Consider the following 25,890-nt stretch of genomic DNA (forward strand, 5'->3'; position numbering starts at 1 on the left):
ACCAACATAGTAAGTGAGACCAGCAATATTTACTAACATTTGACATACTATGGGTTGTAGAAATTTCAAAATAAGCCCTTCAGTTGAATACAAACAAGACAAATTTTACTCTTGCTTTTGCATGAGGTTAAATAGAACATAAACAGAATTGATGATACAAGTCATGGGTTGACATTCTAGGCTGCTGCAGGGTAGGGTAATAATTTACAGCCGTTTGTAGTTCCCACAACACCCACCAACACCATGAAATAATAAACTTGCCTTCTGACCACTCACTGGCCTCTCCTGTGTTTGTCTTCAGGCCACACAATTTCGTGGAAAGAAGACGACGTTCTGATTCAGACCGAGCTGTGTGCAAACCCACCTCCAAGTAATTAGTTGCTGTGTGACTTTTGGCAAATTTTGTATTTTCTCTTCATCAGTGATCTCATTTGAAAGTGGAAATAATAATAGTACTTGCTGAGAAGATTAAATAAAACATTGAATTTAAAGTATTCAGTATAAGATTTGACATATAGTAACTATGTAATAGACATTAGATGATAAAATCATACTTATTAATGTAGATAATAATCCTCTCCAGTTTACCTCTTTGTGTTATATTTTGCTGATATGTTTCTGATGCACTCATGCTCGCCATACTTCTTGAGTACCTTCCTTTTAGATAAACTGACATGAGCTGAAAACTCGGGGCTCTTCACTGGGCAAATCTTAGCAGACGGGCTCCCTGTTCTAGCCCCACACACACCCCTTCATGCTGTTTCAGGAATGACCTGACAAAGCAGCCTTTGCCATTAAGCAGCTCCTGCCAACCATGCTCTCTTTGCAGCAGCCCAGTTTTTGCTATAATTAGCCGAGCCACCAGGACTTCATAGACCGTGGAAGCTTAGTGCCTTCTGCTGGCTCCTGTTGCAAATAACTGCCCTAGGAAGGGGAGTGCGGAGAAGATGGTTTCTCTGGCCTCCCTCTCTCATAGACCGTGCACTCAGAGTCCTTCCCAGGGCCAGCCAGGCCTGCCTTCATTATGAATCCCTCAGTCACAGTGGCATCAGATAGGACTCTTATACTACTGTTACTGAGAGGAATCTGTTAAGAAATGGTCACTACCCAGATCTGGAAAAAGACACATACTCACATGTCCTATGCTTGCAGTGCTAATAATTTTGGATCTCCAAGGATGCGGGGCCTGAACGCATGATGGACAGGCATGCAATTACAACATCATATGATGGAAATATACTACCACCATGTTAAATAGTTTCAAAACTTCTTTGTACACAATGGCAGAACAAAACCCAAGGCTTCATCAGACATTCTATATTGTTTGGTCCCCTGAGGGACCAAGTAAACTTTCACATTGCTTCAAAACCTTTATTTCAGCCCTTCACAAGACAGAGTGCTTCAAGAGGTTCCAAACCCAATTCTTCAAGTCCCAACCCAGTGAGCACGCTGTTGCTTTGTTTCATGTTTTTGTTTCTTATTCTTACCACTTGGCTCTGTTTGACCCTTGTCCACATTCACTATCTTTTCCAATGACCTCACTAGCTTTGGCATCGAAAAGGAAAAACCCTTTGAGTCAGGTTGTACTGTTCTTCAGCATTTCCTAGACCTCTGGGTTTTGCACCATCAGCAGTCTTTAATATCTAAGTGTGTGTGCTCAGTAGCTGGGATTCACAGAGTGCCAGCGCCGTGCTGGACCTGGACAGAAACCGGAGGGAGGCTCATGTTCTCACAGCTAAGCAATTTATGAGACTCTAAAGTGCAGGCAACATGGCTATTAAGGGAGTACTTCAAGGGAGTTATTGGGACTGATGCTTCACATTTGTCATTTTCAGAGTCTTAAACAAGAGGACTAGATATTTACAAGCCAAACTGCATGTCACACAAAGGACCCTTTTTTAATATGCTTTTATATAGTATTGATATTTCTCCTAAACAGACATCAAGTACTCCCTTACTCTGCCCTTGATTATAAAAACCCAGGGAAAAGGATCAAAAAAAGTGTGATCAAGACTTTCTTGAGTTACAAGTCGATATTGCAAATACTAATGAACATACATCCTTATTTATGTTTCTCAAATTATCTTCATAAAGTAGGTGAATTTTTCCTCTGATTTTTCAATATCACAGCCCATCAGGATGAATAAAAAGCATGCTGCTCTGAAAATGTATCTGCTGTGAAACAGTTCTAAACCATGCTAGTGTTTAGCAGCTAAAATGAGGAAGTTATTATTTTTATTTTTTAAGAGTTATTTATTTATTTATATTTAGAGAGAGGGGAAGAGAGGGAGAAAGGGAGGGAGAGAAACATCAATGTGTGGTTGCTGCTCATGTGGTCCGCCACTGAGGACCTGGCCTGCAATCCAGGCATGTGCCCTGACTGGGAATTGAACAGGTGACCCTTTGGTTCACAGCCCACACTCAATCCACTGAGCTACACCAGCCAGGGTGGAAGTTATTATTTTTTAATATGCTTATTGATTTTAGAGGGAGAGAGAGGAAGAAGGAGAGAGACAGAGAAAGATCTATGTGAGAGAGAAACATTAATTGTTTGCCTGCTATACATGTCCTGAACCTACATACGGGCATCGAACCTACAACCTAGGTATGTGCCCTGACCGGGAGTCAAACCACCACGATTTTGGTGCATGGAATGATGCTCCAACCAGCTGGCCAAGGTGGGGAGTTATTTAAAATGCTCCCTTTTCAAAATCCACTGTACCAAAACATATAAAGAGTTATTAAGAAACTAAGAAAAGGTAAATCAAATTTAAAAACATTAAAGACTATATTTCTCTCTTACTTTACAACTGGCTTTGATTTTTCCTTAGACCAAATGCAAAATAGTAAAATAAGCTTTCTAAATAGCTGTTTCCTTTCAATGCCCACAATCTATACTAGTCTGCTAGGGCTGCCATATCAGAGTAGCCCAGACTGGGCAATGTAAACAACAGAAATTTATTTCCTCACAGTTCTGGAAGCTCAAAGTCCCAAATCAAGGTGTTGGCAGGGCTGGTTTCTTCTGAGGCCTCTCTCCTTGGCTTGTAGACAGCCTTCTTCACCCTGTGTTTTCTCATGGACTCCCCTCCGCAGTATCTGTATCCAAATTTCTGCTTCTCACAAGTACACCAGTCATATTGCGTTAGTCTCTTTGAAGACCCCATTTCACAATATAGCCATCTTCTGAGGCGCTGAGGGTTAGAACTTCAGCACCTGAATTTTGGAGTGACAATCAGCCCATAACATACCCACTAAAAATTCTTTGAAGGTGTACCTCCTCTCACACCATACATTTGTTTCTTAAAGCTATGTTCAGGTGGGATTTTGATGAACAAGCAGTTCTCACACTGTCAGCATCAATTTCACCAGAGAGCCTGTTAGAAATGCAGTGTGGGGGACACACCTCCACACTTCTGAGTCAGGATCTCTGCAGGGGTACAAGCTGTGCAATCTGTGTTTTCACACGCCCTCCACGTGATGCTGATGCCAGCTAAAGTTGGAGAACCACCGGCATGGACCAAATGGCAATTTCAACATGCTTTTCGAGGTATTTAGAGGTACTATGTAGACTCTTATGTGAAACAAAGAGCCCTTCTAGAAATGTCAAGGATTATTCCTAATTTTTGTATTTAGGAAATTCCGAATTTTAATGCTAGCCTTTTTTTTTTTGCATAGGAAGGCACATCAGCATTTCACTTGATAAGTCTGATGTTTATTCTCAAAAATCATTTTGAGTAGTATATCCATGTATTCGCATGCATATACCTATACATATTGCTAGCCCATACAATTAGCATATTAATTTAACAATTCAGTAGTTACCGTCTCCCATGTTCTGTTTCTTTTTATTCAGGTCAAATCCCAGTTGCAGCTCCTCCCAAATACTTCTCCCAACCAAGCCCTTCTTGTTCCTTGAAAGGAGATCTCTCACGCTGAACTGAGCACCAATCAATTCCTTACGTCACATCACTTCAGAATTACCAAAATTACAGATTTAAGTGGAGGTCCTTCCATTTTTTTCCTTTTACATTCTAGAATTACAAATCAGTTCAGTTGAGAAGGCATGCTTTTCAGGCGACTTTGTGCTCAGGGATAGAAAAATTACTTCTAACAGCTACTAAGTCATGTTTTGATTGTTGTTGTTGTAGTCCTAAATATTTCAGCAGCAAATGATGAAACATAAGAAACTCAGAGGTGACCTGCTGAAATAAATGTTATTCCATTTGCAGACAACCAGATCTTTGGTGATTTTTATCAAAGAAAAGTTATATTTTGGTAACACACTCATACAACACACAGACACACTCATTCACGCCTACCCTCACATCAGCACTCTTCTCCTGTGGGCTACTGGAGGACAATGGCAGGACCACTGGGCTTTTATCACTCAGGCAAGCTGGGAATTCAACCTTTTCTGAGCCAATAACAAAGCACCTTTAAATCTGATTTTTATTTTTCATTTAAAAAATACTTTCATCATTCAAATGATAGATGCTATTGAGCCTGTAGTGCTTGAGTACTCTTTGGACTAATGATATTTTCATGAAGGCATTCAACTTACATGGAGGTGGGGTGTTCTAAAGCTATGCTAGCGTGGCAGGGAAAAAAAGGAATGTTAGTGATCAGCAAACAGGGCCTCCATCATCACTACCTGCTGAGTGATGGGGATTTACCCCCAGGACACTAACAAGCTAATGGACCATAGATGGGTACCTTCAAGACTCTAATTAAAACAATGGAACCTCTCCTGAGAATAACGCACCCAGGTGTCACACAACTCTACATACAAATATCAAGGTGCCTGCAGATCCTAAAATAGGAAGTCTCCTTGTTATGGGATAGATCTTGAATCTGGTCTTAGACTCAGTCCAGACATCATCAGAAATGAAGGATGCCATTAACTTTTTCCTTCAAGGAAGGGTCTATGTAAAGATTCTTTGCAACACTTGAAATATGTGTACTTAGTTTCTTATTGAGCATTTCATCTGTAAAGAAATCAGTAAAACCTACTGGTTTCTCATGGGGAAGAGTCCTCTCTCATGGGGAAGAGTGACAGGTAGCTATGACAGGAACTAGAGATGATATAACATGGGCATAGACACATGTTGTAGGCATTTAAATGAGAGAGAGGACATTCCACTAAAAAGGAAGGGCTAGGGTTTGGGTTAGGGTTCGGGTTAGAGTTAGGAGTAAACAAAGCTTTGAAGCATAGACAAGGGTCCTAAAGGATGGGAAGAATTTAAAGGAGGTAGTTGGCCAAAGGAGGCAGGAGAGGAGATAGAAAAGGATTCCAGGAGAATGGAAGAACCTCAGTAAAAAGCACAGAGTAGTTTTCAGAATCTCCTTAGATTGGAGCAGTGATCCTTAATCCTGGCTATGAATCTTAATCACCTGGAGAAATGTTTAAAACCCCACCTCAGACCAATTAAACCAGAATTCCCAGAGGTAAGCCCAGACATCTGCATAGTTTTAAAGCTCCCCATGTGAAAGCCAGGGTTGGGAGCCACTGGACCAGAGCACAGAGACTGAGTTGTGGAGGGTGGGAGACGAGGCTGGCTCAGTACGTGCTGTGTGAGGGAGGGCTTCCTAAGCTCACACTGCATTCTGCACTTAGCCAGAAGCCACAGGAAAATTTTAGGCAGCAGAGGTGACTTGATCAGAGCTGTCTTATTGAATTATTTTTTGCTGAATGCTAACAGGTATGAACCCTGCCATATACACTAAGCACACACAGATTGAGTCAATAGAAATGGGCCACGGACTCTCTCGTCCCTGTCTAGTTTCCTTGGAAACAGAATACCATCCCTCATAAAGGGCATGTTTCCAACTTGTTCTTTGTGATTACTGCCGCTCTCTTCCATATGTTCTTCAGTGGAATGGAGGCACAGTTTGCCTATTGTGCCTCGATGATCTGGCATTTCCTCAAAAAAACTCCCACTTTTTTTTTTCCAGTTTGCCTCCTTGGCAAAGGTTTGCCTGGTCAGTCAAACAGCCTAGCTGGTCAATTCACTAGTGTCAAAATAAAACAACCTTGAAAATGCAATTAAAAGTGTGTTTTCTTCTAAGGAAAGGAGGTTTCAGGCAGAGTGGTACCGTGGGGAGAAGCTTAGTAAGGAAGCTCAGAGTGTGACTCCTGACTTGGCTGCATGTCAGCAAGTTAAGCTCTTTGAATCTTAGTTTCTTTATGAAATGTGGAATAATGCAATCTGTCTGGCACAGGAATGAAAATTGTGGAGAAAAATATGCGGAGGGCATGTCCCACTCAGCCAGTAATAGGAGCTCAATAAAGGATAGCTGCTATTATTAATTAGTGTCACCCACGTTTTTAAAGTAGGGTTCAGACTATGACCTCTTTTCTTTGGAGAAATTATGTTCAGCGCCCTATGTTAGGGAAGAAAAATGAAGTGCAAGGAACAAAAAAATTTTTTAATGTTTTTCTTCCTGTTGCTTAATAACATTTTGAAAGTGAAACTACTTACTACCTAAAACTATTTCAGTTTTAGGAAGCTAAGACCAGGTGTATATCTAACGATAAAAATTCAAAAATAACATGCCATTCAGAGCTGGAGAAAAGATAAAGTTCCTAGGAGAGAGAGGATATTTGGTGATTTTTGAATTAACACGTAGATCATCTTATGGAACCATTAAGGCATCTAGCCAAAATAAGTGCCATGGTGATTTTAAGATAAAAGTTATGAACCTTTATAACAAGTATTGTGCTTAGTATTTTACATGGATTTTTCTCTACATGGACTACATTTGATCTTTACCATAAGCCTATGAGGTCAATGAAGAAATGAAGCTCAGAGAAGAAATAGAGACCACTGCTGTCTATGCAGCCTGTGAGCTGTTTTTGCCTCTGTTATCCCTTCAACCTCTTCATTGTTTGTGCCAGTCGTCCATTTCATTGACTTCTCAAGAAATCACTGTCCAAGATTCTGGTGACCTTCTTTCACTTCCACTGTCTTCCCAAGGAAAGTTCATTGTTTCCCTCCTTGCTCACTAGACGTCTCCACTCTGAGTTAGTTCATCTCTCTTACTTACCAACTTCCATGTAGAGGAAATTCTTCCCAGACTGTTACACACCTACCTGGAGCCTTCTGCCTTCCACTGGACCACTTCCTCTCCAGAGTCTTACAAAACCTCTAAGCCTCAGCTCTGCTGGTTCTACGCAATCATCAGACATTTTGTTATACACTTAATAGAGATGATAGAAAAGACTGAGTTCCTCAGTAGTGTTTTGACATTTTAAAAGATGATGAGAAAAATCCTCAAGAGGAGTGTTACTTCCCTGCTGTTCTCCCATCATTATCATCAAAGATCAACGTCCAGAGTCAAAATTTGAGTCTATTCAATCAGAACGCTTCATTTGGCCCCCTCCATAAAGTTTTATTAAACAATTCCTTCTTTTAAAACATTAAGAAAATGTGTACTTCCAGTCAAGATGGCAGTGTAGGCAGGCATGGCTTGCCTATTCACAGAACTATATCAAGATTATAATTAAAATATAGAACAACCATCAGAAATTGAGTTGAATGGAAGTCTGACAACCACAGAATTAAAGAAACCACATCCATCCAGACTGGTACGAGGAGTACACATGCGAAACAGGCTGGCCACACACCCACTTGTGGTGGATAAAAATTCAGGAGAGATATCGCAGGAGTGAGGAGAACCAGCCTATTCACTGAGGAGTACCAGTCCAGGGTTCCAGTGCCAGGAGGATAAGTCTCCACAGCTTCTGGCTGCAAAAACCAGTGGAGATTGAGTTGGTGAAAGAAACTGCTAGAACCACAAGTAGTTCCTCTTAAAGAACCCACACACAGACTCACCTACTCAGACTCACTTCCTCCGAAGTCCAGCACTGGGGTAGCGCTTGAAAGGCACCAGTAGTATACAGGGAGAAACTGAAGTGTCTGGCATCGGGGCAGGCAGAGTCCATCGTCCCTTTTCTAAATCCCCCCCCGCACAGAACTAGCAAGCTGGTACAATATCTAGGACTCCATCAACCTGGCTTACGCTGTTTGATCCATCTTGGAGACCCTCAGAGACTCCCCTCCCAATTTACTAGCCCACCCAAGCTGCTTTTCCATGTGAATGGCTGGTCTTGGCTCATGCTTCACAACTTCTTAAATCCTATCAAACAAGCAACAGCTGGACTTAGTAAGCCCCAGGCCCGGCATTAGCAGCAGCCAGCTTAGATCCACAGCTTTGCTTTGCCTGGGAATCTCCAAGCCCAGCACAAGTAGCAGCCATCTCAGATTGCTTTACAGTTCAGTCAGGGTGGCCAGAGGCAAAACACAGGTCGGGGCTGACCTTGGCCTACACCACTTGGGAATCCCCAGAGCTAGTGCACCCAGTGGACAGCTACAGACCACATTAGAGCACCACCACCCTGCTCCTGCATAACACATCCTCTATGAAGGTTAGAGGTTGGCGGTCAGTGGTCACAGCCAATCCGTGTAGCTGACTGACCTGGATAAATCCCTCTCATTGATCTGCCAACAGCAACCAAGGCTCAAGTACAAGAGGAGGGGGTACTCCACCCACACAAAGAGTGTGCCTTGAGTGCCTAGCTTGGGGATAAGCAATTTATCAGATGCAGCATTCAAAACACTGGTTATAAGGATGCTCAAAGAACTTAGCAAGGACCTCAGCAGCATAAAAAAGTTCCAGTCAGAACCAAATAATTCATTAATTGAAATAAGGAACAATTTACAGGGAAACAACAGTAGAGTGGGTGAAGCCAAGAATCAAACCAATGAGAACAACCAGCCAGAACAAGAAGAAAAAAGAAACCAAGAAAAAAGAGGATAGTGTAAACAGTCTCTGGGACAACTTCAAGCACTGCAACATTCACATGATAAGGATGCCAGAAGGAGAAGAGAAAAAGCAAGAAATTGGAGCTCTATTTGAAAAACATAATGAAAGAACACTTCTCTAATTTGGTAAAGGAAATAAACACACAAGCCCAGGAAGCACAGTGAGTCCAAAACAAGATGGATGGAAAGAGGCCCACTCCAAGGCACATCATAATTGAAATGCCAAAGGTTAAAGATAAAAAGAGAATCTTAAAAGCAACAGGAGAAGTTAGTTACCTACATGGGAGTTCCCATAAGACTGTCAGCTGATTGCTCTAGAGACACTTTGCAGGTTAATTGGGACTGGCAAGAAATATTCAAAGTCATGAAAAGCAGGGACCTACAGCCAAAATTGCTCTACCCAGCAAAATTATCTTTTAGAATTGAAGAGCAGATAAAAAGCTCCCCAGACAAAAAATAAAACAAACAAATTAAAAAAACTAAAGGAGTTCATCATCACCAAACCATTCTTATATGAAATGCTAAAGGGGCTTAAGAAAAAGAAGATCAAAACTATGAAGAGTAAAATGGTAATAAATACATATCTATCAACAACTGAATCTAAAAAAACCCAAACTAAATAAATAAGAAGGACAGAGACAGAATCATGGATACAGAGAGCATTTTGATGGTTGCCAGATGGGAAGTGGATGTGGGGGAATGGGTGAAGAGGTGAGGGGATTAAGAAGTACAAACAGGTAGTTACAGAATAGCCATGGGGATGTAAAGTACAGTATAGGAAATGGAGTAGCCAAAGAACTTACACTTGTGACCTACAGACATAAGCAATGGTGTGAGGATTCCGAGAGGGAGTATGGGGTACTGAATGGAGGAGGGCAAAGGGGGAAAAATTGGGACAACTGTAAGAGCATAACCAATAAAATATAATTTTAAAATAATTAAGAAAAAGAAAGTGCAGTGGATGTCTTTGTCTTGAAAAAAGACAACATTCTACCACTGATGTGTTCCAAGACTGTTTAAAAGTGATGCTCAGAGCCACCTTTATATATAATTCTTATTTTTTTAGGGGATAATCATTAAAACTAGTTGGCCAAATGAACTAAATGTTAAAAAGAAATTCCATAATGGCCTTTTTTTATACTTCAAAGAATAATACACATAGCAGATTGTCCAAGTGTTTCCAGAGTTGAATTTCTTAAAAATCTTTCATTGCCAACATATTGCTGCTGTTGAAATACAACCTATGTCTCCCACAGCTTCAACAAACATGTTTAACACATTTGTGCATACATTGCTTAGTATAAACATGACTCACTTAAGTAGAAATTTTTTTTTATGATTTTAATATTTCATCACCATGTCATTGCATGGAAACTACCTTGGGGATACTATGAAGGGGTTTCAAACATTTCTCATATAAAACATCATTACACATTAGCAGAAACTCCATTCAGTCAAGAAGAATGGCATATTGGCTAGAGGCAACTCCACAAACTGCATGCAGTTTTAATTAAATTCATTAAAAATGCTGCATCTCTCAGTAGATTTGAGGTCAGATAGAACTACTTAACAATAGCCAAGACCTAATCCAGTTTGTCAGAACTAATAATAATACAAATGCAATTCCTCACACAGAGACACATCCAGAAAGTTCACGAATGCATGATTGTGGTGGCATTTTTTAAAGTAATATTAATAAATTATTGCAAGATGTTACCAGCCTCACTCAGACTGTGGTTGCAACGTCTAATTCCAATGAGTTGATAAAAGGTGCTATTAATAAAAAGGCACATTTAGGGCAGCTGACATAACTAATTGATCAAGTAATGTGAGTAAAAATGCGAGATTTCACTAGGAAACCCGGACAGGGATGAAATCACTCAATTTTCCAAAAGCCAGAAGGCCTTGAAAAAATAGGAGACCACAAAACACTTTTATGTCTAACCAAAACCAAATAAAATGATCCCAACATACAAATAGGCTTCAGATGATATAATGTGACGAGAGATTTCAACTATGTGGGCAAACCTTTCATTTTCTTACCCAAATATGCCAAGCCAAGGATTACCAAACTAGGGAGGGAAAAGTCCTATTTCCTCAGTGTGTTGTCTCTGTAAGGGTACAGAGGAACATTTTTCCCTCCTCTTCAAATTTCACCAAACCTCAGTAAACTAATGCTCAACATAACACTTGGATCGCAAGATCTGGGTTAAATCAGAACAAAATAAGATAAAATGGACCCAGATGAGCATGCATTTACCTAGACTGACACTTCTAATAATGGTTATTGGGAGATACATTACCACCGGCCCACCCAAGAGTCCCTCTGGCAGACAAAATCACTGCTTGTCCGGGGCACCTGAAGATGATTGGACCACTATTTAGTTCTGCGAGATGACTCTGCTGAGGTTACCACTGTGCAAGCATAACAGCTGCTCTAACTCTCTATTCAGGTACGTTAAGAAATATGGTACATCTCCCTGTGTTCTTTGTCTGGGAAAATAGGCAGATCTCAAAACTCATCATTACTAAGAAGCTCTCAATTTTGGCAAAAACACTGTCCTGATCCATTTTATGAGGGGAAAATTGGTATTACATACCCATTTCCTCAGTCCTCCAGCACCAAAACCAAGCTATTATCATTTGAGATAATAGTTTAAGGAAAGGAATTTTCCAATCATTTTCTCATTTATTGTTGTAATATCCTCTGAAAGCAAGGGTTGAAAAAAGATAGGAATTTTGTGATGTCCAAACAAATCAAAATGGTTGCTCAAGAGAAAGAGGACATTTTTTTAAGTAGGAGCTACAGTGGAGAAAATAGGAATGGAAAGGAATTTGACATGGTAGCCCTGCAAGTAGGAAAGCACACATAAACGTGGGTGTCCTCAGGCAGAGAGCAAGGATGGAACCAATGGGAATTATGAGACTAATGATACACAAAGCAAATTCCACTCTCTGTGAACAGTTACTACATTACAAACTCACACAATTTCATCATATTAATATACATTTCATCCTATTTTGCATTTTGCCTAGGAACTAATATGATCCAGCATACCATTCTATGCATGACCACATGCCTGACCCCAACTGCTTACTTAATCAGGAAATGTGAGTGGGCTGTCAGGGACTGCCAAATGACACCAGAGAATCATCAGGTAGAGAGAACTGAAGGTTATTCTCACTTTCTTTGAGCTATCAACTCACTCTTTTTTTTCCAGTACTAGAAAAACATTTAGCAACATCCTGAGTCTTCAATATGCCACACTCACACTGAGAATGACCACTTGCTCTATTGAACATAAGGACACAAATTTCACACTACAAATTTGGGGGCATTAAATGAGATCAACTCTTCTCTCATAGCTCAAAAAATGATCTTATTTTATGAAAAGGAAAGCTTCTCACTCAGATAAATGCTTTCTTGCAACAAAACCATTCAAATTATTAACAAAACTGGGATCCTACACTGAGAATTTTATAGGAAATTTCATTCTTTGCTAGGGCTCTATAATAATAGTGATAACTTACTTTCTCTCTCTCTCTCTCTCTCTCTCTCTCTCTCTCTCTCTCTCTCTCTCTCTCTCTCTCTCTCTCTCTCTCTTCCTTTCCGGTGGGGTCAAGTGAGTGCAGGGGCAGCAAGAGGTCAGGAGTATTACTCTAACTGAGCTTTATATGGAAGGAAACATCAGATGTGAGTGAGAAGTGCATTAAGTGGATGGAATTCGCTTACCATGTAACAGGCTTGGGGTAGATTTCTAGGCTACATACCAAGATGCTTAACTTATCAGAGTCTGCTTTAGATTTATACTAACTTAATTTCAGTAACACACAAAAATGTTGCACCTATACAGCTCTATGCTCTTTCCTTCTTTTATGCTATTATTATATGTAATATATTTATATATGTTATAAAGCCAAGAATGCATTATTATAATTATTACTTTATATAATGTTATGTATTTTAAAGAAGTTGAGAGAAAAAAGAGAGCAATTATACACTTATAGCTTTTGTTATTTAGCTTTAGTATTTTATTTTCTTCATTTGTTCTTGGTGATTCCGAGTACCATTTGGAATCATTTTCTTAGCCCAAATGCAGCTTTGCTCTCACCCACGTCCTTTATGGTGTTACTAGTGGGTCTGATTTACTGTCTGAGACCACTGGCTCCCAAGCTGAAGAACTTCTTTTAGTATTTTCATAAGGTGGGTCTGTTAGCAACAGATTCTCTCCTTGCTTACCTGGGAATGTCTTTTTTTCACCTTCATTTCTGAAAGAAAGTTTTTGTTTGGTTTACATTTATTGGTGGACAGTTTTTTTTCTTGGAGCACCTTAAATATGTTATCCCACTGTCTTCTAGCTGTGATTGTTTCTGATGAAATGTCCATTGTTAATCTTAGCGGGTTCCCCTGTAAGTGAAAATTCCTTTTTCTCTGTTGTTTTTAATATTTTTTACTATGATGTGTCTTTTTCTGGAACTCTTTGAATTTACTCTATTTGTTGAGACACTTGCATTGGTAGGTAACAGTTTTTATCAAATTTGAGACATTTTCAGCCATTATTTCTTCAAATATTTTATGCCCCTTTATCTGTCACTTCTGGCACTCCCATAACATGTGTGCTGATTCATCAAATGGTATCCCACATTGCTCTGAGGATCTCATTTTTCTTCGTTGTTTTTTTCTCTCTGATCTTCGGGTTGAATGCTCTATCACTCTACCTTCAGGTTTGCCAATTCTTTCTCCTGCTGTTTCAATTTGCCATTGTGCTCTCTAACAAATTTTTCTTTTCAGTTTTTGTAATATCTTCATGTACTTTCAAATTTTTATCTACTGTATCGAACGAACATCTGGTCACTCTCACAGACTGTTTCTTTTGCCTACTTTTCCCCCTGTCTAACTTGCCAGTTTCTTTGCATGCTTCACTTTTGCCGTTGTTGTTGGAAACTGACTATTTTCGATAATATACTTTAGAGATTTTGGATATTGGTCGATCCCCTTCCCCTTCCTTGGGTGCTGGTTACTGCTATTTGCTTGCTTATTTGTTTAGTGATTGAATTATTTTGGACATGTCTGTTCTCCCCCACCTGCTCCCACCCACAGTGTGAAACCTCTGACATTGCTCCTAGGAGGGTGCAGCCTTGTGTATGTGCATAGACATCCCAGGGTGACAGTCTTTTGCAGTCCCTTTAACTGTCCCTTCCCTTGACCACACCCAGCTGCTAAGTTCCATTGGTTATTGACTGATTGCTGTTGTTTTCAGCAACAATGCTCTGGGGCACAGATATCTCAACAGATTGATTTAATTGAATTCAGGTTCCTTTACAGGGATAGTCTTTTATTCTATTTAAATGTATTTACTTATTTTGTTTGTTTTTCAATTACAGTTGACATTCAATATTATTTTATATTAGTTCCAGGTATACCACATAGTGGGTAGACATTTATATAATTTATGAAGTGATCTCCCCAATAAGTCCAGAACCCACTTGGCATATAGGGATAGTTTTTTAGATCAGTTGAGATTTTTCTTATCCCAGGAAGGGTCTTCTTAGCTGCCTGTTTCCATGGTTCTGTTTGGGTAACTAGCTGGCCAATAGCTCAGCTTATATCTCAAATGCCTCTATCAGTTGCTTCTTAATTACGTTACACAGTAACCTCCATTGTTTTGAGAATTTCCTTAGGATTAAATATGCCCATATTCTGTTGCAAATGAAGTCAGCTTCTTTGGGAAGAGATTCTGAGCTTTTTTTATGACGTGTTTCTTTCCCTGGGAAAAACCTCTGAGCCAGGACTCTAGAGTTGGGGGACAGAGAGTGGCAACATTCTGAGTGACACCCGTGTTCAGAACTGTAAGCTTCTGACCTATTTGGCTTGTCTCCCCTTGAAGAGAACCTCTGCTTTACACATGAACTTGAAGTGAGGGTGATAGTGGTTCCAGTATTTTTAGGATGCTGAACCCAAGGTAAAGTTCCCATTCCTCAAATCAGGACTAGCCTGAAGAAGAGAGCACCCATATCTCAGCTGCTCTTGCTTGGAACTTAAGCTTTGTAACAGTTAGCTTGGGGCAGAAATAGAAATGCTAATATCCTGCTCCACCCCAGGAAGATGCCACAGCTCTCCAACTGAGAGCTGGGAGGAGAGATACCTCTGTGTTCTTTGATGTACCCATTTGCAGTGTAGTTTGCTTCTAGCTGAACTGGGAAGAGGGAGGAAGAGAGCAGGTTGTGATTCAAACACCACAGACTCTGTTCTTACCCTGTTTTACCAAATTTTCTTGAATAAATTATTTAAAAAATTGCTGTATGACCATAGGACCATTTCCAGAGACTTTGAATGGGTTTTATAAGAACAATTTTCACTAGTTTTACTGGAAAGCAGATTCACAGAGCTAGCTCCCCATGTTGCCATGTTGGAAGTGGAACTTTTACATACTTCTTGAGTTAGTTGACATATTAATTATTATCCTCAAGGGAATTAAAGGCTTGATATGCCCCTTAGTGTTCTTTAGTCCCAGTATTTCTTGACCCTATCACTGATCAGGAGCAATGAACAAAAACATTCTCTTCATTTTGGTGTGCAGCGAGAGTTACATTTGAAAATCACAAATGTACTTTCCTATTTTTGTTTCTGAACATAGTGATCTTCACTCTCATCTACCTAAGTCATTCATTTGATAGAATGAATGAATCAAATGAATGAATCAAATTCATTTCACAGAATTTGATAGAATCTGATATAGAAGAATGAAAGTAAAACAACTAAAGATTCAGCTACTGCCCTGGCTGATGTGGCTCAGTAGATTGAGCACTGGCCTATGAGCCAAAAGTTTGCTGGTTCGATTCCCAGTCAGCAGCTCACGCCTAGGTTGTGGGCCAGGTCCCCAGTTGGGGGTGTACGAGAGGCAACCAATTGATGTATGTCTCATACACTGATGTTTCTCTCCCTCTTTTTTCTCTCCCTTACCTCTCTCTAAAAGTAAATAAATAAAATCTCTTTAAAAAAAGGATTCAGCTCCCTTTTAAAAAAACTGAATTTTAGAATCCCACAGTAGGACGACAGCTAGATTTAATTGAGGTAGAAAAGATATTCCAAATTCCTTTTTCTTATTATTTAGAATGTCAAAACACAGTAATGGTCAGTCCTTCTGTCTACTCCTTTCCTAAATGTATAAATTGTGTATCAGAGTGTAGAAATTGGTATCAGAAGACAGTCACTTGAGGAATTGGTGTTGTTTATTTTGCCCTATTGGGGGCTAAATTTATTTTCAGATAAGTGGCAAAGAAAGGACTATTTAGGGAACAGAAGAGAAAAATTGTCAAATATATCTGGCATTCTACTTTCTGGGGAGAAGCACTGGAAAAGGCGGAGTGTTGGATGACTGAGAAGACACATGAACATGGGAACCCTTGAACCATGTTCCTTGTTTGGGAATCTAGGAAAAGACCATTATGTAACAGGTCTCATTCACCACAGGGTAACCAGCCTCATTGGAGTTGGCTGGTGCAATAAGGCAGAGGTAACTGGTGAGTGCTTCTGAGCCTCCCTCAGATCATCTGAGGCATGGACACTGAATTGAGAGCCAATCTGCTAGGAAGTCTACTGTGGTGGAATAAGGGAATATGTAGCATGGGCTGGGGATAGACTTCTAGGCCAGAGGCTATATATAGAGAACAGGATATTAACTCAGAGTCTAGAGACAATGAAATTTGAGAGGAGACCAGGCCAAAGAACATCATGCCAAGCCAAAAGCACAGCCGCAGCTCACCAGCTGCATGCTATAGCACCGGGTGCCAGTGCCCAGGTGGACAGAGAACATCATATCAGAGAACAGCGGAAGTCAGCCAGCATACTGGGAAGGACCGGCATGAGGCACCACCGAGGCCATCAGGTCATGTAAACCTCATCCTCTCCCCCTCTATACTTGGCCATGACCTTAGGGAGACAAGTAGGTGAGAGTGAGTGTCCATTACAATTTGAAAATTTCTGCCCAATTTTAACTGAACATACCAACTGTGTCTGCTTAAAATAAGCAAGAAATTGTACTGAAGTTGTTTATTTCATGCATTTTTCCCATTTTCCCCTGGCAATAGTATTATAAACAACTGAGGACAAAATAAAAGAGCTACATTCTCTCCGCATTTCTGATTTATTCCATAAGGTGAGTAAATTCTGTAGCAACAGTACAAGTACAATAACATACAGGAATGCAATGAGCACATAATAAATATAATTTCTATAATTTGTCTCTTTGCCTACCTTTTTTTCTTGTCACACCAGAGGGGGCATTTTGTTAAGTGTATATTTTTGGGTGTCCAGTAACTGAACACCTTTTGTTGGAAGGGAGTATAGCAAACCAGGTCAAAGTAGAGTCATAGCTTCCTCTAAGATTAGGGAAGCTGGGCCAGGGTAGTGGTTTCTCTGCCTGGCCCCTCTCAGCTAAGGCAGGGCAGGTAACTCAGGCTGAGCTAGTGGACTTCCATACAGCTCTTTAAATCTTGAGGGAGCATGGTCAAAGTGCTGGGGGAGCTGGAGGTTTACAAGGCAGCAGTGACTACAGAGTTTAAATCCTGAGCATAATGATGGTTGTCCAGTGACTGGAAGTCCAGGAGCTTTACATCTTCTTACCAGGCTGAACAGATTCTGTAGCATGGCCTTGTTATGTTAGCTCAGACAGCATGGCTGCCATGGCAAAATACCATAGCCTGAGAGGCTTAAACAACAGCAATTTATTTTCTCCCAGTTCTGGAGGCTGGGAAGTCCAAGATCAAATTACTAGCCGATTCACATTCACTTTCGAGTGGGAGCTCTCTTCCTGGCTTGCTGACTCCTCCACACCATGTCCTCACTTGGCCTTTCCTCGGTGCATGCATGTGGAGAGAGAGAAAGACAGACCTCTCTTCTTCCTTTTATGAGGCCACCAATCCTATCAGATGAGGATTCTACCCTGGTGACCTCATTTAACCTTAATTACCTCCTAAAACCCTGTGTCCCAATGCAGTCACATTGAGGGTTAGGGCTGCCTTCTTTCTATTCCTGACCTAAATCTCTAACTTATTGTCAATTCCACCAAGTATTCCCTATCTTTTCAACAAATCCCTTTTCCATTTCAGTTAACCAGAGTTATTTTCTACTGTTGGCAACCACAATCCCAGACTGGTAAAGAAATTGGTATCAGAAGATAGTCACTTGGGGAATTGGTGTTGGTTATTTGCCCTAATAGGGGTTGAAGAAAATGAAAATTCAGTTGGAGTTCAAGAATGAAAACTTGTCAGCCGTAACAGATAACTGGATTTTTTCCTGCTGTGGTGATCTTTAATGAAGTGTCCATTGAAAAGAAGGATTTAAGGGATCAAACTGTCACTGCCATTGAATAGTGTCAATGGCGTGAAGAGTTTAAAGATGCTCAGGCGAGATAGAGGCTCCTAATGGGACTGGACAGCTTAAAGACGAGATGACAAGCTCAAATTTCTATATTTTACCTCACGGCATAGGCCCAGGGAATTTCTCTGGTTGTGATAAATGTCTGCATATATGTCTGCCAAAATCAAACGCAAATTTTAAATTTTGTGGCTTCCTGACTTTATTCTGTTGAATTGCAGCCCCACCAGCTCATTATGTGAAAGTGACAGGGCCGACCAAGAAATGATAGGAAATTGAATGTGGGGGAGAATACGGAGGCCTGAGAGCGCCCCCAAACCACATTCTACACGAAGCCTTGCCTGACAGCCAGAGAAGAACCACCTCACTTCTCCGCACATTGTCATCAGTTTATAGCAGGGCTGAGCTAGCTCCTTGGTTCTATCTACAGACCGTGGCCATCTTCCCTTCAATGCAGGGCATCATGCCAACAGCACCCGGAGAGTGCACTGGATTGGTGTCATCACTATTTTGTTACAGCATGGGTAGGCTAGAGGATGGGAGACAAATCTTTAAAAATACAGAGACCTGCCACTTCAGAAAACTTTCTATGGGTCTAGTGATCTGTTAAACTCCAAAGTATATGGCAAGGACCTTGTTTCTATTATGCTAAGAATCATATTGCTTGGTAGGTCATTCTGGCTTTTGCAGGCAACATAGTCAACGCTTGCATGCACTTATTTAGTCCATCGACCAGGTGACTCAAAGGACTCCTGCTTTTTAAGTGGCTTCTTACTTAGAAAGCACAGTCCAGCTCATCCAGTGGTGCCCATATCGTCGGGGGAGAATCGGACAAGTAGCTCTAAAGGAAATCACAGAAAAGGTCCTTAGACTTCAGAGCAACAGTGCAGCCACTTCATTACCTTATTATTCTTTTGAGAGATAGGTGTTGGTTTGCCACTGGTCCCAAGCAGAGCTTAAGGGCTTCTCCTCAGGAATATCCAGACTAGCTATACCCTTTCATTATCTAACACAAATCAAGAACTAAACCATCAAAGCTCTAATGATTAGTAGTTGAAAAAATGGTTCAGAGATAGAGAAAACAATGAGCTTTTTCAAAAACCAGGACATTTTGACTACTTAATGTAAATAATATCTTTCAAAAGTAATGCCTGGAAGGTCTATGTTCCTTAGATAGTTCCCCCCTCCTTCGGTCTTTTAAGGGACCTGCCAAGATATGAGATTAACATTGTGTAAAGAAAACTAATCTCCCCAGAGAGGATCCCTCAATCCCTGACCTTATTAACACGGGCCCAGAGGCTCTACAGTTTGTTCTGAAAGAGGATTAACACTTTAAGCCGGTGTCAAAGGGGAAATAGCAGGCATACTTCAAGGAAGCACACACACACAAAAAGGCAGATGTCAATCTCTCCCTGGAATTGTGTCAGCTCTTATCTAAGGAACAGAAGCTAAAAATAAGATTAGTGCGTGTCATCTTCACGAGGGAATGTTAGTTTGCAACCTAGATGCCACCATGGCTGCCTCCAAACACTCAGCTCATTTAAATAACGAGTCAGAGACGGGGTGCAAGACCCAGGAAGTTGGAGCCAACTGAAGAGGCTGCGTGAAGACCTAGCACCACGGCCTGTTTGCTCCCAGCTCATCTGCAGGTGTTTCAGAACTGGCTCCCGTTAGGAAACTATGCCTCAGAACTATCTGGTTCCAAATGTAAGGCTCCGAATCAACATTTCCACTTAGGTTCTCTGGAAAATCACTTCACTTGCCAATTTTGTATGAAAGAATTATGTTCCTGGGACCACTGAGGTACAGGAAATTTAGGATTAAACTGTCAGCCGTTGAGAAGTCCAATCTTAATTTTGATCTCTCCTCACTTCTTGTAGAAGAAGAGGGGAGCCGCAAAGGTGTGAACACCTCACAAGGTCATACGTGGCCTTTGGTAGTCCTTGGGGCAGCACGGAGACTGCGTAAAAGAAAGGAATGCCCCAGTGAGCTCGTGAACTATGAGCATTGCTGGGAAAACCCAGAGGGGCTTCCACACTGCCTCCTCACACTGATGTTTCTCTCCCTCTCTTTCTCCTTCCCTTCCCCTCTCTCTAAAAATAAATGAAATCTTTAAAAAAAAACCATAAAATCAATGTAGCCTTAATGCATGGATCATAATCCATCCTCCCTGAAATGCAACAAGCAGTTTCTCTTCCTTCTTTTTCATTTCTCTATGACTCTCTCCTTCTTCATTTCTTCCATTGTTATCTACTGAGCCCTTGCTTTGTGTCAGGCACTCTGTTGGCTCTGAAGGTAAAAAAAAAATGCACACCAAGCCTTCAAGGAGATCACAGTCTAAAAGGTAGGCGTTGAAGTGGAAATCAAGTACAGCGTGATAAGGGGAAAATGAACTGTGCCCGTATGAGGGAGGACACTAACCAGAAGTGGGATTGCCAAGGACCTGACCTTGATTGTGGTCCTGAAGGAAGGCAAACAGGCAGATGGCACTGCAGGCGGGGAGACAGTGTGTGCAAGTGTATTGAGACATGAGGCGGCACAGCACCGTGGAAAGTGCAAGAAAACTGGTCTTTCTTGGATACAAGAAACAGGGCATGAGAGGGAAGTGAAGGGAGGTGGGGTGGCCAACATGAGGTCACTGATTTCCAATTTATAAGATATCATGAAGAAGAAGATCAGCTAATCCTTCAAAATTATCAACAGGTTGTATACGTCTCCTGTTCCTCTTCCTCCCACCAGGTTGGTTTGCATCTTTCCAGTAAGTTACTCAATTCTCATTCTGCCAGGGGTCATTATAGAACTTGGAGTTTTTAGGATGCCTGGCATCATCTTTGTCACTCAACAGCATTTATTGGGTGTCTATTATGAGACAGCACTTTCCTTAATAAAGATGCAGAAGACTGGCTTCCTAAATAATATCAGGACCTCACTGTCAGTAAAGAAAGATATTAATAACAGGCCAGGCAGAGGTAGTTTGGCAGGGATCATATTTTTTTCCCTTTCTTTCTACTTGGGAATAAAAAGCATGTGTTTAAAATATTTGTGGGGCAGAGAGATCCAGCTCCCCCCAAATCAGTGTTTCCTAATCTCAGCCGTCTTTCTCTTCAACTAATGACCTGGAGCAGAGAGGGAAGGTCTCAACTTGTATTGGGGGAGGGGCTCAATGTTCATGCAGACATCATTCCTAAATCTTCCTGGTTTAAATCACTCTCTGGAGCGTTTCTCATAACAGGTCACTAGGACCACAGATTAAGAGACTGTTCATTTTAGTACATAGCGGAGAGAGAGTTAGGCTTGGGCAAATCCCAAGTACCTTCCCCTCCATTGTAAAGAATAAAATAAGAACACGTAAAAAACCAAATGCACAAGAACCCCATTAGATGTAGAACACATCAGTGCTCTGAGATCATTACTTTGGACATGTTAAATTTACCACAGTTGCATAATGACTTTAAAAAATAATCATCATTCCCTCATAGGCAATAATGAGCTAAAGTGACTCTTATACACACCACAGCTTTAAATGTCACCCATTCAGGGGCCTCACTGTGTCACAAATTCAGTAGTTCATTGTTCCTGTCCCTAAATGGCTACAGTTGTCGTGAAGACATTGCCAGGCCTCAAGCCCCCAGTCCAGAAGCCGACCCAAACCTGCCGTGTGGTGGACCCTCTCTGCTGACTGCTGCCCCCTGCTGCCCCCTGCTGCCCCGGGCCCTCCCTCTGCCATCTTCCTTCACAGAGCAAGTGAAAGTAAGCACTGGGCACCTTCATCAATCTGGTGGCTGGGTGACTCTGGGCAGCCAAAGGTCAAGGGGTCATCTGCAGTGAGAGGACAATTTGCTGAACCCAAATCCAAAGTTCTTCCTGTCCAAACCCCTTGGCAATGGCTTTAATGTCTAGAGCTACAGTAGCTAGTTTTGAAGTCCAGTCTGTATTGTGGAATCTGAACTAGTGAAATACCCATCACCACAAAACACTCTATGAGTCTCGTTAACAGAACAGAATGGACTTCTGCCAATAGCCGAGAAATAAATTCCTTCTGTCCTGCCGCTTGGACCACAGCATAATGAGGCTCCCGAGCTCTCTCTGCAGTAATAAAGGGAAATACACAGCCTTTTCCTTTTGATGGTCCAGTTTAAAAGTCTGGAGTTGATGCCCGTTCATCCTTAATTTATCTTCCCTTGTAAATATTCCTGTGCCTTTTCCAATACCTGAAGTCTACACATTTTCCAAAAAAAAAAAATACTCCTTCTCCTATTTCAGTTGTATAACTTTATGTTATGAGTCAAATTTGGGGCTAAATAAACACAGCTTGGGCTACAGTCTGCAAATACCTTTGGCAGCAAATAAACAAATGTTTGGGTTGGGTGGTGAGTTTGTTTTTTAACGATCTTCCTGGTCTGCCTGGAGGCCCGAGGATAGACTAGGTGAGCTCCCAAAGGCTTTTCTAACTTTGTATTTTCTGCCACGTTAATGTACAGGCCTCACATTTGTTGTAGCGGGTAGTTTCCAATTTCACCACCAGAGGGTGCTACGTGTTTGCTTCTAAACACTCATTTCATCATCAGACTTGAAAAATGAAGGCCCTGCTACCAACCAATGGAATGGTCCCCATGCCAGCCAGCGTTACCCAGGAAAGGGTCTCATAAGGCCTGCAGGCCGCGCTCTACTTCAAGGAATCAGATTTCACTTTGCTTTCGGCCTTGTGTGTTTAAACCTGAAACTGAAAAGCTCTGTAGCTTGCACAATTCAAACTGCACTGATTTATATATATTTGCCATAAACCAAGCAGGGAATGCGAATCATTTTTCATTCTCATGGCTTTTTCACAGTGCTGACTACATAACAACAGTGAAACCAGAGTTCTGGCATCCTCTTCCCCGCACCAAGCAATAAAACAACATAAAGTAAAAAAAAGAATGTGCTTAGATAGAACAATAATTCCATTCTCGAAGGATGCAAACTTCGCTTATCCTCTTTTAAGTATACACAGGTCCCTCTTCTGCTCTGGTGTAATTCTGGACTCCCAGGGAGTGTTTTGATTTATCAGCTTCAACATCTCTTATGAATGTGTTTTTTTGATCCACTGAGATTTGAATGCAACTTTTCCACATGATGGTTCTGGTATGTATGAAGGAGGCATGAGTTCAATTCCCAGTCACCTCTGCGGAGCTTGCGTTGAAAAGCTTTTTCAATTATGGTAAAATTGGCAAAGCCAATCTGGGGTCAGCAAAGTTTTTCTCTAAAGCCCCAGATTAAAGATTTTGGGCTATGTGAGCCATAAATTCTCTGTCACAACCACTCAACTTAGCATTGTAGCCAGAAAGCAACCACATACACACACACAGACACCTGGGTGTGGCTGTATCCTACCACACTGTTTTGAGGAACAGGTGGTGGGCTGTAGTTAGCTGATTTTTGCAAATGAATGTTAATGTACACACTCTTCTTATTGATAAACTTTGGAAAAGTTTCTATTGTATCACTCTTTGGCGATTCCTCTGGCCTCCCACCCAGTTTTAATAAACTGTGACTTCGCTAAGTTATCCGTGTTTCAAGTTGGGTCCTTTGGAGGAGTACCATGGGGTTCCCGTTTTAGAGCTTTCAAAATCAGAGACGAAGGAGACTTAAGCCTTCAGTGTGTCACTATGTTTGTGTCCTGTGACGATCTCATAACAATAGAGGAAATCAACAAGGAGAGTGTGACTCCCTGGCAATGTCTCCAAAGATAATAGGGAAAGTAAACAAAAGACAGTTCACCTTCGGACTGATGTGTAGCCAGAGGAGTCTGGGTTTCCTTGGAGTAGGACACCACTTCCCTGGGCAGGAAATCCACTTGGGTGACCTTCGACACTCCCAGCTTATGCAGTCTTCGTCTGCAAGCAACAAAGGACAAATGCTTAGAGAGGGGATGGCATTCCAGCAGAAGAGCTATCAACAATAAAACAAAGGACCACAGCAAGACTCAAACACCCGCAGCTTCTGGTACAAGGGTCAGCATGAGTGAGTGGAACTGACCCTGGGCTGGAAGTCGGGACACTCGGGTTCTTGGCCCAGTTTGGCTTTAATCTGCTGGGTGATTTCTAGCGGGGCCCTCACAGTGACTGTCAGTTTTTCTATCTGTAAAACAAGGTGTTGGTCCCGCTCAGCTGAGACCCCTTCCATTCTGAGCATCTCTCAGAATGGATTTTGCTTGATTAAAATTCATAAAGGGAATTTTCACTTGTAATATAAAACTCTAGTCTCTTAGGTGAAAGGGACAAAAGAAAGGTGTGTGTTTTGAGTGTGAAGAAAAGAGAGATTCCTCAGTGGAGTAACCTGTTCTCTGTGTGGCGATGAGAAGATGTTCCAAGGGGGAGCATGAGACCTCTCCTTTCCCCGGGAAAGTAGCTCACACAGATCAGCACATGAGTTTGTTTAAAGACACAATGATACAGCACAGAAGAGTGGAGAGGGCACAGGGCTAACACCAATAAAGTTCAGCTTGGAATTCCCATGTGACCATGTAAAGAATAATTTCTGAACAGTTCTGCAGCACTTCGAGTGTTCTCAGATGTCCTTCACTTCTGTGAGGCACATGCCAACGTCGTAATCATCTCCGGCTTACAGGTGAGGAAGCTGAGAACCGGGGCTGAAATACCGTTGGCCCGAGTCCTGGTCCAGGGCTTCCTCCAGGAAGCCAGACTCCTACCTAAGGTTCCCGATGGTGATTTCCAAATTACTGCAAAAGTGCTTCCTGAGTCACCCAGGAAAACCTCATCATGAAAGCAGCATACTGGTGGTAAAGCACCGAAACTCCAGCCCCTCCATTTAGCCACGTCTGTGACCTTGAACAAGTTATCTAACCTCTCTGTGCCTCAGTTTCCTCATCTGTAAAATGGAGATACTACTAAGTACTTACTAGTACTTATTATAAGGACTGTCATGGGCAGAGTATATGGACCATATACATATAATGTAGGTATGTATTACCTACATACATAGACACAATTTACAGACGTAAATGTATGACACTTTCTAGAACAATGGTTTTGCATACACATTTAGTATTAATACGGAGCATATCATATTTCTTAAGTATTTACAGGTACGCAGTGCCTGTGTGAAAGAGAGAGGGGAAAAGAGAGAAAGGGGAAATAACCATTTAGCCAAAACCTCCCATTCTCTAGCTTGCTGGGGTCAGCAGAAGCACACTCCACTCACATCATCGTCTTTAACTATTACTAGCCGACGGCACAGACTCATTGCATTTATTTTTTTAGTAGCAGTCATAATAAGATGAAAGAAAATGAATCTCACTGCCAGGAATTTCTACACATTCTGGGAAAACAAAACTTTGTTTCCGGGTTTCACTTTTTTCCATGACTTGCTGGACGACTGAGGTGAGACCTAGGATGCACGCAGAGGAGACATGAGCGCACAGGGCCGGTCTGCGGAACAAGCCCGGCCAGCGCCTCCGCAGCCCCAGGGAGTAGGACTCCAGCCCCAGCTCCGCACCCTCCCTCCTGGGGCTGCAGGGACTCCACGCGCCCAGGCATCTGGATGGGGAGAGTAAGGAGGGTCAGGCTGGGTCCCCAGCCCTTCCATGCAGCCTCCTCACACAGAATCAGGGGATGGCACATAAAATGTACCGAAAACCAAAGTACCAGGCAAAGTAAAAAGTTCCAAGTTTCAAGGTAAGAAATTCAG

General features: G+C 41.6%; 1 protein-coding gene across 10 annotated transcripts in view; it reads right to left on the minus strand.

Annotated features, from left to right (window-relative positions):
- DYNC1I1 (dynein cytoplasmic 1 intermediate chain 1) overlaps positions 1 to 25,890 on the minus strand; it is a 285,945-nt gene that overhangs the window by 191,017 nt on the left and 69,038 nt on the right. For all 10 annotated transcript variants that reach the window (XM_045828664.1, XM_045828663.1, XM_045828666.1 and 7 more), the window contains one exon: positions 23,962 to 24,077. In XM_045828664.1, coding sequence (XP_045684620.1) covers positions 23,962 to 24,077 — 116 coding nt within the window. The remainder of the gene's footprint in view (positions 1 to 23,961; positions 24,078 to 25,890) is intronic.

Source organism: Phyllostomus hastatus, unplaced genomic scaffold (genome assembly GCF_019186645.2).
Source record: "Phyllostomus hastatus isolate PE091 unplaced genomic scaffold, TTU_PhHast_1.1 phas_scaffold_78, whole genome shotgun sequence".
Taxonomy (NCBI): Eukaryota; Metazoa; Chordata; class Mammalia; order Chiroptera; family Phyllostomidae; genus Phyllostomus; species Phyllostomus hastatus.